Source organism: Camelus ferus, chromosome 16, assembly GCF_009834535.1.
Source record: "Camelus ferus isolate YT-003-E chromosome 16, BCGSAC_Cfer_1.0, whole genome shotgun sequence".
NCBI classification, from domain to species: domain Eukaryota; kingdom Metazoa; phylum Chordata; class Mammalia; order Artiodactyla; family Camelidae; genus Camelus; species Camelus ferus.
This window is the reverse complement of record NC_045711.1, coordinates 37,277,294-37,290,432: the sequence shown is the minus strand read 5'-3', so window position 1 is coordinate 37,290,432 and position 13,139 is coordinate 37,277,294. Positions and strand designations below refer to the sequence as shown.

At 41.1% G+C, this 13,139-nt stretch overlaps 1 protein-coding gene across 1 annotated transcript in view; it reads right to left on the bottom strand.

Annotated features, from left to right (window-relative positions):
- Positions 1-13,091, bottom strand: part of NMT1 (N-myristoyltransferase 1) — a 30,359-nt gene extending 17,268 nt beyond the window's left edge. The window contains exons 1-3 of the mRNA XM_006173106.3: positions 12,744-13,091; positions 2,800-2,908; positions 197-341 (exon numbers count right to left, since the gene is read on the bottom strand). Of these exons, the coding sequence (XP_006173168.1) occupies positions 197-341; positions 2,800-2,908; positions 12,744-12,874 (385 nt within the window). The 5' untranslated portion in view covers positions 12,875-13,091. The remainder of the gene's footprint in view (positions 1-196; positions 342-2,799; positions 2,909-12,743) is intronic.
- Positions 13,092-13,139: the final 48 nt, after the last annotated feature.

Genomic DNA, 13,139 nt, shown 5'->3' with positions numbered 1-13,139 from the left:
GTTCTCAATATGTGCTACTGTGAAATGATAAGGCCCCTGAACAATAGTCTTTTCTATACTGCACTTTAAAGACTACTCTCTAAAAATAACCACCAAAGAACTCCAGGACTCTATTGTCCTCCGTCACAAATTCAGCATGGAACCCTTAGCCTGGCTAAGGCACATCCCTTGCCTGGGGAAGAAAGCACATACGTACCCAGTTTGGGGACGGGCTGCGTGTCCCAGAACTGGTAGCTTCGCTTGCTAGCCTCCTCCATGGTTTTTGCAGGTCCTTGACCCACTGAAAAAAGCTCAATGGCCTTTTGTATTTCCTGGATCCTCTCTGCTGGCAAAGAGTTCATCTGAACAAGACAAAGTTGGGGAGAGAAAGGGCCCATTAGTTAATAAGAACTTTTGATGAATTCAAGTCCAAGCATTAAGAGGGTACAACTCAAGAAGGGGTGTGGTTCCTCAGTCCTAATCCCAGAAGTCATCTATTGTAGGACAACTGGTGAAAGAGCGATTGATGACGAGCAATGTGACGGGTGGGTGCTCCCTACTGCGCTTCTCTTCTTCTTAGTCTTATGATGTTTGACAGCAAAAGCAATACATTCTCAGTGTAAAACTTCAAACAATGCAGAAATGTAAATACATATAGAAGGTAAAAACTCAAAAATCACATCTCTCAAATATAATCCTTGTCCCCCACAGTCGTAATGTGGGAGGTAGGGTGAGAAGAGGCAAATGTAATTCCAGATTTTTTTTGCATGCAAGTTCCAAACACACACGCAACTTTCAAAAACTAAAATTGGGCCATATAGTATTATTTTACAGACTGCTCTTCTTTAAACACTGTGTTTTAGAGAGCTTTCCACATGGTCACATGGACCTGCCCATTCCAACAACTGAGTCCTCCGTATGCACAGACCACGGTATTTGGCCAAACCCCTATCAATTGGCATTTCGGTGATTCTGGTCTTCAGTTTTACAGATAACGCTGTTGTGAACTTTCTTTGGCATCTGTTTTTGCTCATTGAATATGAACTTCTGAAGGATAAAGTCTAAAAACAGCGGCTTGCTGGGTCAAAAAAGATGCGTGTTTGAGATTATATACATTGTCAACTTGCTCCCTAAAATGAGAATATCAACTAATAACCCAGTGAAGAGCATATGAGAGCGTGTTTCTCCAGACCCTCATCATTAGATTTACCAAATCTTAATCTCTGCCTATCTAGGGGGAAAAAATAGTGCTTGAATTTTCATTCTTTCATTGTAAGTTTAATCATCTTTTCATACATTGATGAACCTTTATTTCTCCTTTGAGAACGGCCTGCTTATTTCATTATTTTAAACAACTGATTCATGTATTGCAAATACTTGCCCAGCCGTTGTTTTCTGACTTCTACAGAGAAGTTTGAAATCTGTCACTTTTTCTTTTAAGACTTCTGGATCTTACATAAGGCTTAAGATTATATAAATACCTATAATTTCTTTCAATACTTTTACTACCTCTTTTTTTTCTTTTTTGATTTAGCTTGTGAAGGAAAGAAAGAATATAAATAACCATGTTTGCAATGCTTATTCCTGGGAGGTAGGACTATGAGTGATTTTAATTTTCTTCCTCTTGCTGTTTTTTCCTAAATTCTGTATGATGAAATGCATCACTCTCATAAAGAGAAAAACGGAAGGGCAACGTAAACAGTGTCTTGTTGAGATTTTCTAATTTCAAAGAGAACCGTTTCGATACAGGCCTGAGCACAAATCCCCCTGGAGTCATCCAAACACCCACCCTAGACAAACAAAAAAGAATCCTTAAAGCTGAAGCAGGGCCTGGGCTAGGATTCCTGACTGAAACACCCAGGTAAAGACACTCCTCTCATCTTTAAAATGGGAAGACTCCCCACCTACCTTGTAGGGAAGTTGAAGCTGGAGGTTAATTTAAATGAAGTGCCTGGAAAAAACCTAGCTTGCCAACATGGTGGTCTACAATGGTGGTACTTTTTTCTCATTGAAAATAGTGGGGGTTAAAAAAAAAGACTTGGAAGTCGTATCTCAATAAGGTAGAAAATTCAAGTTGGAGCATAACGTTTCAGGCACAAAGCAAAGTGTAGGCATACTGGTGAGACTGGATTTCTTGTGAAGCTTATGAACTGAGGCAATTCTACAACAGGAATTATGCCATGTTTTGAGCTTCCTCCAGGGCCTACTTTGAAGAGGACAGCACTTACCTGAAATAAAGTTTTTTAATGTTTTTAAATGTTTTATTCATAAAACAAAACAATCTGTTCCCATACTTCTGGGTTTCATGTCAGTGTGTCAGTCTTAGATCGTAAGGCCAGTGGTTCTCAACAATGGAACTCAGAAATGGGCTCTGTGGAAGCTCCAGTTCTCATTATAATGACCATGGCATCAAGAGAATGCTTGCAACCCATAAAGGTCTGCCTTCAAAGGAAGAGGCCTTTTATTCTCACAATGGTGGTGAAATCAGAGAGAAAAAGCCAAGAACACTGCTCTAGGCAACAGGAGCTGTCACAAAGGAATCACTCTGTGGCACCTAGCACAGCAGCTGTGTACCTGTAAGTTCTGAGGGGGCACCACGCCTGGGAGTCACTGTCTAACCTGCCGCCCCTTTTAAGGTCCGACAGCAGTTCCGTCACCTAGGTCTAGGGCAGCAGGGGGCAGCAGAGGGATCTAACGCCTCCATCTTTAAGTCATACCAGTGGAGATCATCAATCTACATTGTTCCTATACATTTACCCCCAAACTCTCTCATCTGAAAAAGTGACTCTCAGTCACAAGAAAACAGAGCCCGCTTGTTACCTTCACAGGCTGATCCTGGGCTGAGTCTGTCTCATTGCCTTTCTCTTTCTTCTTTTTTTGTTTCTTTTTCTTCTTTTTGGCTCCAGTGTCGTTGGCTGGGCTGAAACCACTGTAAGACAAAGGAAATACTGATGCAAGTTTCTTAAAAAAATCATCCGTTTTGAGCTACACTGACAAAGAGCTTTCTGTGGAGCCAGACCTTCCTTAATCAAGACTGCTGGCTTCAGAAGCTGACTAAAGAATCCAGGCCCCAGAAGGGGCATTCAGAGGACACTAGCAGACACAGCTCTCCTCTCCACTGCCACCAGTGCCCAGAAAGGGAGCGATGTGCAAGGAATGTTCTATTTGTTTGGAAGAAACTTTTCTGTTCTTGCTTTTATTTTATGTGGTTTATTTTCTTTAGATTGCCAGGTTGCTGGCACCAAAGGCACATGGTAATTGTTAATGGGGCATTAATACCCCCAACACTTCCTTAAAGCCCAGAATTTAAAAGGATGACAGCCCAAAGTGGTCCTTTTGGAAACTTTTCCTCATCTCCACTCCCACCCTCCCAATGCATTAGGTTTTATGAGTTGCCCCTAAAGCAAAAGACAGTACTGGAAAGGGAGGAACAGCAAAAAGGCAGTTTAATGTTGCTGTGATCTGTGTCCAAAACAGTTAATCATGAGAAATGCCCAAATCAGGCCTGTAGGATGGAGGACAACTGTCAGTTGGTTCAGGCTGGGTAATCACTACAGGCAAAACCCAGCACCAGGAATCTTGGGAAAACAACAATGAACACCCAGCCACTCTCACGAAGAAGAGATTTACATGAAATGTGTGTGCGTGTGAACCACATTAACAGGGATTTCCTCTTGCCACTTTCCCTCTGCATGACACACCCAGTGACTGCAGCAAAAACAGTTTCTTAGCCACATTTAACAGTTTCCTGCAAGCTTTTATTATCATTTTTTGTATTGTCTCTCAATAGCTCTATTGAGACCCAAATCATATATTACACTATATTTCTCTAACACTTTTCAATCGTTTTGTTCTCAAATGTTTTCTCCCAATTCTTGTTCATTTTAGGATAATAGATTTGATTGTGGGTTTCCTTCATTTTATTCACAAATTTTAAGGTTCACCTTGCACCTTGCTTCCCTAATTACTGTCACAGTTGGTTTCTGCCACGTCTAAACTGGTTTGGGCATTGTCGGACTGGGAGTAATACTGGATTATCCCTTCTGCCATTATCCCTGGAAATCTTCCATTAAATTAAATCTTCCATCAAAATTAGGAGTCCAACCCAAGGGTACAGTGAACCATAATCTGCAGGATCAGCTAAGTGCAGGTTATTGTTTTAGCTGTATAGTCGAAACCAATTTTCAAAGAATTAAAACAGTATAAAGTACATTTTCAGTACCATTATGGTAAATACCATTTAAGCTTTATTTTGTAATTCACAAGGCTTCATGGTCTTAAAATGCCCTGGAGTTATTACAAATATTGTCATCTCACAGCACGTGGTAGGGAGAAGGCAATCAGTGACAACATGCTGCCATTTCCTGTCGTAGAATGTCTTCAGACTTCTCTCTTCTCAGTCCCGGCAGAAATATTAGCAACCAGACTTCATGACCTTACACTCAGACTAAAGCTATCTCCAGCCCTTCCTGGATCTCCCTGACTTCACAACTTCTCTGCATCATCCTAAACTCTACATCCTAAAGTCTACACAGCAGTGGGACTCACCTCTGTGAAAATGGCTTTCCACGTGTCCTTCCCATGCTTAAAAGCCTACAGTGACAGCAGTTTCTTATCCTACAAGGTATTGAGCCCAACTTTCCCTTCAGCCCATCACACTCAGTTCCCATCTGGTTGATCCACCCTTACCTCCCCCGCTCTGGAATAACTGTGCCCGCACCCATCTGGCCAGGCCTCGCATCAGGCCCCTGATGCAGAAAGACTGAAGTCAGGGAGATCAAGTAGAGGCTTGGAGATCAGTTCAAGCATAACGTCGAGAAGTCCAGATGCAAGTGCACCTCCTAGGCATTATATAAATGAGACACAGAAAGCATAACACGGAAGGAAGACTGATAACATGCCGAGGGGGAATAAGGTGAACTCCTTAAAACCAGATGCTCAGCAAAACCCCTCGAGGCCATGGCAAAGAACAGGAACCATAAAGCCATTTATAGACTGAAGATAACATTTTCCTCTTATTATCTCAATTTTGTTATCATGCACAGGCCTGTTTGCAGCCTATAACAACTCAATATGGTTTTCTTATTCCAGAGATAGTCTCACTTCAGTCTCAGGATTGTATGCGGCATTATAAGGTTTAAAAGCTGGTTGACATTAGGAGACAAAGCAGCGACCCACTGCTGATACAATGTATAAGTCCTTATTCACTTCAGCTATGAAATGAATTATCTGGTCGCTGTATATGAATCACCGTAAGAATTGTTTTTATGGAAAAAAGAATCAAAAAGGTCAATGTGAAAAACTGCTGCATATGAACCAACTAGATACTTACTAAACATCATTTCACATAAGGAAAAGAGAAGAAATTACTTTCTCCAACTGTAGAATCTTTACAAGCAGGCAAAATCACTAAAAAAAATCCCTTCCTGCCTTTGCCCTTGCTACTCAGTAGAGGTGCTTCTGTGCAGCCATCTCTTCATGGACCCCATTTTTGTAAAAGGGCCTTGGGATGAACTCTTGTTCTGTTTTATGCATTATTAATACAAGGGGCTGGCAAACTCTAAGACCCAAACTAAAACCAGAGAGCTAATTTCATTTTCCTTGTGTTGGCCTGAATTTGCACATGCAGCTACTTAGCAACAATCCTGTCTCAACTTGTACATCAAGCATACAGAGACACCTGAAGAACAAAGGGAAGTTTAAAAGAGTCACTGTCACCGAGCTACCAGGTACTGAGCTAAATCCATGAGAACATTATGAGCTCACAGTGGCTTTATAGTCAACAACCCAAACAGGAAGACAACTGACTCGAGAGAAGAGACTTCCAAGGAGCCCACTAGGGTTAGCTCTTTAGGTGATTATAATAATTTTAATTATCCATAAGAAATCAAGCTCAGAGGCCTAGAGAATAGGTCTTCAAGAAGCATCTTGGAAAGCCAATACCATTTCACAGAAGGATGGTCCTCAGTTTGGATTTGGGAAGAATCAAACCAGAGGACCCCATGGAAGCCAGGCTAGTACTCCTCAAAAGAATATGGTTTCATTTTTAAAGGGACCTGGAATCCACACCCACCAGTAGCTATCCCAGGGCATGCTGAGATTCTGTAAATTAAAACAGAAATCTCTCAGAGATCTCTCTAAACCTGCCGGTCACCTTAACATACTTCAAAGAGATTGGCCAGAACACTGGAATACAGCAAATCAAAGTCTAATGTTGGTTCATTTGGTTCCAAAATAATAAGAGACTTAGTGATACTTGTTGGTTTTTTTTCAGCAGTGGGGAGCAGGATGCCTGCAATGGAAAGGGAGATGGGAGTTCACATAAAAATTTTTTGAAATTCACATTCTAAAGTAAAATTTAAAAAAATTAAGTAGATCAACTCAAGTCATTAATGACCAACCTAGTGAATACGAGATGAAAGAGAATGACAGATCCAGGAACAGGGAAGAAAAGCAATGAAGAAATGTCATTTTTAAATGAAGGCCAAAATACTCTTAAGTTCAAACATACAAGGAATCCTATGGATGCTCTGGTATAAAGTCAGAGCTGCGTGAGGAGATGGAAAACGAACCCCAGCACTTATTTCTAGAAACAGAATGCAGCACCAGGGTGTGCACGCAGTGGGAGGGAAGGGGAACTGAGAGAGGAACGGCAGGAGCAGCGAACTTCTAGACATGAGCAGTGCAGGCCTCCCATCCACCCCATCCAGGACAAAATCCACGGTGGCTGAGAAACAGAAAGCTGTTACTGCCAGAGCTAAACCACCAGAGCTGGAAGGAATCTCAGGGCCATCTGGCTTAACCCATTGTTTACAGAAGAGGAAACCAAGGTCCAGAGACATGAGGCAAACTGGTCATCAACTAACCAACCAGTAGCCAGGGACCAGTCACCAATCCAACGACTTGGCCCATAATCCTCCCCAAACACTGAAGTCTCATTCCCTGGAAGAGTTTATCTGAGAATCTTCAAGAGCCCTAAAACAAATTTTTGTGTAACAGAAGGGCAGATATTAAAGACAATGAGGAGAGTTAAGCCACGTTTTATCCAGAAAGCCTCCTCTGACTACTCTAGCTCTCATTCCAACTGATGTCTGTTTAAGATGACGATCTCCCACTTGATTTAACACTTTATAACAATGTTTTGCCTCCTGGCTTCCCAATGAGATTAAACATTTCCTGAGTCTAGGGACCGCATCTTACACAGCTGTTTCCCACAGCACCTCTAGTTGTGCTGAGCACACAGTTGAGAGTTCAACAAGTATGTGCTTGACTGATGCCTTCCTGGCATAATCGACTAAAATAAAAACTGGAATAGCTAGAGCCCAAAAGAGGGTCAGCAAAGTATCTTTAGCAATGTTTCTATAGGACAGCTGTGTTAATACTCCATGAAAGGAGTTGAGCCACTGTTTGAGACTCTAAAGTATCAAATTTCTTATTAAATCATCCACTTTCTTATTAGTTGTCTTCTCCCTCCTTAGGACCTGTTCTATTCCTGTAAGAGTTTAAGAAGCTCCACTGTAACTACTTCTTAAATGCAGAGCATGAAATTAGTTTTGATTATGATATCAAAAGAAAAGAGTTTAGAAAATAAAATTTGTAACTTTCAGCTACTTGCTTTCCACCCCTAAAAACTAGAAGGTAATTCATTAGGCTGAAATTCAACATTTCCAGAGAAACTTACTGAATAAATTGTAGCCTCGAATACCTTTTTGATTCCACTTGCAGACATCAGGAAACCCTTCTGCAAATCTATTTAGGTATGATATGTTCACCAGCAATCCTACTGGTACAGTACTCAGGAGGCCCAAAGCCAGGTGAATGCAGGGGCATTTACAAGGGTACCCAGGTGGAAACCACATGGGCTGAACCAGTATCAGCAGCTGATCGTCTGTACTGCTGTGACTGCAGGATCGCCTAATGCAATCCCAAACCCTGCAAACTCCCACTAATCAGTTATTCTTATTAAAAAAAACTACTTGTGAATCCTAAGTGACAGTAAAAATAAAAACACTTTACTACTGCCATCAAGGTACCCAGGAGGCCTGTGAAAAGAACAGCAGGTTGTGGGAAGGGATTACAAAAGATTGCTTTTACTGCCACCTTCTGCCTTTCCTGGGACAGTTAGCCAGAGTTTTTAGGGTGAACAAGCCAATTCCCGTCATGGAGGAAAACTACTCTGTAGGGGGTCACAAACGCTCTGATATATTTGGTAGTTTAAAATGGGAATGAGACAGAGATGTACATTCTACATACTCTGGGTTGGTTTGGTGAGCTAGACTGCAACCTGGCAACTCCAAGGTCAACTCAAATGCTGTTCAGAGACCGTTTTCAATAATTTTCTGAGCAGTGACTTGATGCGGGCAGCAATTTCACACACTGGAATGAACTCTGAAAAACATATCGATCTATCAAGGAGAGTTTAATGGGCCACCCACCTCCATCACCAACTGGCTCCCTAGCTTGGGAAAGTCCATGGGTCACTGAATGGATCCAAACTGCTGCGGAGTCAGATGAAGAAGTCAGTGCAGCAGGAAAAAGAAATCCAGCCGGTTCAGAATGGATCCTCCAGGGCGTCAGAGGGAGAGGTGGAAACGCGAATCCCAAGCCTCATTACAAAAGCAAAATCAGTCTTTATAAGCGAAGTCTACATGAGCTAATCTATGTAAAGGGTTTAGCACAGCACCTAGCATAAAGTAATTTAGCAATAGATAACAGTGACTGAACACTTAACAATAGTGATGACTCCTCAGCTGCTTCTCAAAGTCAGCAGCAGTAGAAAACATTCTGAGGCAAGTTCTGACCCTAACAATATTAGTTTCATTTCTGCTTTGGTGCTCTCAATGGAGAACATCATGTTTTGTGTGCCTTAAATGCAACAATCACAAGAGCACCATTCTTGGGAAATTAGAAGAGAGGCTTGCAGGGCAGAGGTTTCAGATGAAACGTTAAAGAGGAAGAGTTAGAGAAGCATCTTCCTACAGATTACTTACTAGATTTAAGGTCCCAAAGACTATGGAATCTGCAGGAGAAGGGTTAATGGCAGACTTAGTAAAGCTGGGAAATTTTAGAGTGAGCACATGAGTTAAACAATGTGAAAAATCAGCAAAACTGTTCTGCCATGAGCAGCAGTCTCCCTGAAATAGGCTCTCATTTACTTTTCATTTCTTCTGCTTTCCAGTCTCTTCTCTTTGAAGAAGCTCTTGATTAGTTTCTTTTTAAATTGCCACTTAATTGGGAAATAAAATTAGAACACTTATTTGATATCAGTGATGAGGCTTCTCTTTTCATTTCTGCTTTGATCTAGTTTTGAAAAACCAAAGGCTGAAGGGAGAAATTAAGAAAAAGGAACTAAAAAGATTTCTTCCTTCTAAGAGCTATAAGCCATCAAATAAATGCAGAAAGAACCACTCTGGGAGAATCTGAAGAATAAAACAAAAGCAAGTAAGATTAGCTTTATGGAATCCTTCCAAAAAGACCTTTCTTTTCTCTTAAGTTTCTTCATAAGGGATAATATCTCATGATTAGGAAGTGAGGGAAACTTGTAAGAACCCATCTGAACCTGTCCCTATGGAGTAAGATTGCAGAATGGGAAACTGACATCCATTATCAGGTATTCTTGATCCATGGCTTCCCAGTATCTTAATGATATTGATGACACTGCAAAATAAATTCTAAAAGAATCCTAGGAAGAAAACAGTCTAAATGTTCTTTCCTGTTCTAAAACACCCAGATAACTTTGTTAACCCACAATTAAAATCTATTGCCAGCTGATAAGGTTTGTTCTTTAGTGATAAGTCTCACTAAAAACAAGCAAGCAAATTAAAGCATTTAGATGAATCACAACCTGCAGGGGGATGCAGCAGAAAGATGATCTTAGTCTCTCAGTTGCTCAGGGTAACTTATGTCAGGCAAGTTAACTGGGAGGAAAATGCTACCCTCTTTTTCCCCCTCTGTTGAGTGGATTTAAAAAAAAAACAGCAGACAGAAAAACTGCAGACTGACACATTTATGTACACACACATATATCTTATATGTATGCATGGGCACATATATGTATATATGAAATTTACACTCACCAAATGTTTATTTAATTATAGAAGAAACACATGACTAGAAAAATCAAGAACTAAACTTATACACAAAGGGGCGAAATAAACTAGCCTAACTGCTTTCCTTATTATTCCAGTGCATGAACAGAGCTCACTTCATTAGTGTAAAGCACTGAGCCCATCCTGAAAGAAAGGCTCAAGAGAACCAGGGTTAGTTTGAACTATCATTAACTTTTATTGCATATCACCTTTTAGAATTGTTAGCATCAAAAGGAGATATTCCTCTTCAATTCTTATATCACTTTTGAAAACATTCTAAATAATATTGACTAAAGACAAGAAAAACTTCAAGAAGCCAAAAAACAGTGGAAAACCTCCATGCCAAGTTAGAGGATCCTTGATTTCTGCGAGTATTTCACAAAAACTGTAGTAAGGCTTACAGTGAGAATTCTTTGAGGAAGAAAAATGTATATGTAAGAAAAATCTTACATCCCTCCCCTCAGTGAGGAGAAATGAAGCTTCACTGAGATTGGGCCACAAACTTTAACTAATCTGTCATTCATTCATCCAGCAAATACTCATTAACACCCACTAATTGCCAGGCATCTCAAAGACAGGATCCCTGTTCTGAGACATCTCATAGTCAGGTGAGACAGGGACTGTTATTTAACTAATATGATGATAAAAGCTACAAAAAATACAGTAAGTGACAAGAGGGTGAGGGAAAGCTGGGGGAAGGAGCTTTGAAGATTAGAAGAGGGAAGGCTGCGTTCCAGATGTTATCTCATTTAATCTCTACAACTGGGGGTTAAGTAACTTTCCCAAGGTCACAGGACTATTAAGTGTCAGAACTAGGCTTTGAACTCATGTTTGAATGATTCCAAAGTCTATGCTTTTTCCAGTGTGCCACACAGCTTCTTCCCCAAACCACTTCCTCTGATAATTAATGGGAAAATGTTGACTCTATCCCAGATTCTAAGTGCCAGAACTAGACTCTGTCTTCCAGGCTGGGTCCTCTGTTTTTCACCTGCTACCTCCAACCTCATTTATACAGATGTCTAGATTCAGGATGCTAATAAACTGAATTTGTTCACCCAGACCACAACCATGTACAGCAATAACAACAAAACACCTCCAAAGGTTTTTTTTTTCTTTTCAGATTACCACTTTGTTGTACTATAAACAAGACAGAATTTTCTGCCAAACAGTTTTGTAAAGTGATTCATAGATTATAGGGGAAAAAGCCAATTAAAGAGCTACAGACACAGGTCAGGGCAACAGCTTAGCAATGAAAAATAAAAGCAACTACACACAGGGCAAAGGAAGAAACCACACTTTCACTTCTGAAATGAATTTCGAATTCAATTCAACAGCTCTCACATATGATTGGGATCTCGACTCAGAAGGGCTACACTTTCCCTCCTTCCTGTTCCTACTTCCTCTTTTTCAGCTCTTTCTCAGGAATCTCAAACTTCAAAACAAGGCTTTTACTACATTAGATCTATGTGCAAAAGAATAGTCTTACAAAACCCAAATTTGACAAGCTTCCTTTTTCCTCTACATTCTTGTGACTTTTAACGCCAACTGAAGAACATAAAGCTGGATCCTTTAACCTAAGCATTTATCACAGATTATAAACCACTTAAATAATCCCATGGCCTCAGCGTAGCAACATTTCTCTTTAAAGTTTATCCAAAGATCTCAACCTTCTACATTTACCTCCAGGACTACCACCAACCAATACCGCAAATGACAGGATGGCTATGAAAATCAGACTACTACAGACTCGGTCAAAGTTATATACCCAAAACAGCCTCTCATGACTCTTCATTAGAAAACATATATGTAAATATAGATAGGGAGAGTGAGCATCAGTGACAGCCACTGTTAACAACATGGAGAAAGAGAAATGACAGGGTGTGGCTTACAAGAGTGAAAACTAAATTTGGAAGCTCAACACTCAAAGGCTTGACGCATTTCTTCGACTCGAAGAACAGTAGACAATTCTCTATAAAGTACAGGACACGCAGTATTAAAACACTTCCAAACACTGTCCAAGGAAGCACCATCACTCAATTTCTTGAAGCTAGAGGCTATTTCGCAAATTAACAGAGCAAAGATACTGTAAGATCTAATTATACATCGTTCAGGAGACATGGATTATTTGGAGCAACGGACACCATATACATCACACAGTAATTACGCAGGGTTTATAAGGGGAATTTACATCTTGGGATTCTCTGGTAGTAATATTTTACAACATAATTATGGTTGGTATAGCCTGATAAATTTCCTCATTGAAGGTGAACTCCATAACCATTCCCAGGTTTTTATTATTCGTTTACTGCTAATCACGTTGTTCACACAACACCTCTGTAACGTTCCCTTTGAACTGTACTGTTGAATTGACCCGTGTTGTGCTATCGAAGACCATCGTCCAACATGCTCTTTTCCCCGGACGCGCCTGAGGCACACGAGTGGAACATTACACAGAACTTTTATATAATAAAAGTATTGAATGTCTCTGGGCCTTAATATACTAAACACCCCTGATAAATGACAAAGACAACAACCAATCGCCAGGCAGGATTCCAATGTCTCAGCCAATAAGAACAGGGGGGTGGGGTTATACTAAGCTCCCGGTGACTTCCCCGCACCCCAGAAACCCAGGTTGAGGGGGACTGGACGGGAATTGGATTCCGAGGATCTCGTTACCCCCGGTTGTAGCTGTTGTCCTCCTCGTTCTCGCAATCGCTGCAGTGTTCGTGGCCGTTTCCGTTCCCTTCCATCATCTGCGGCAGCGGAGGTGCCGGCGGCTTCACTGCTGTCTCACTGTCGTCCGCCATCTTGAGTTGCTAGAGCCGGCCTCCGCGCCTAGCTACATGGGGCGTTCCTATTGGACGAGGGAAACTTGCGCAATATTCTGGGTTTTGTAGTTTTTTGTGGCGAAGGTAGCAGTAACTAGGGGCAGCTCATACCAGGGAAACTGAAACAAGATGGACTACAATACCCAGAAATCAAGAGGGAAGGCTGTCGTGGGTGGGGAGCCAGCACTACCCGGAAGTCCTGGGAGTTTGGCCGCGCCTGAGGTAATAAGTACCCAAGGTTGGC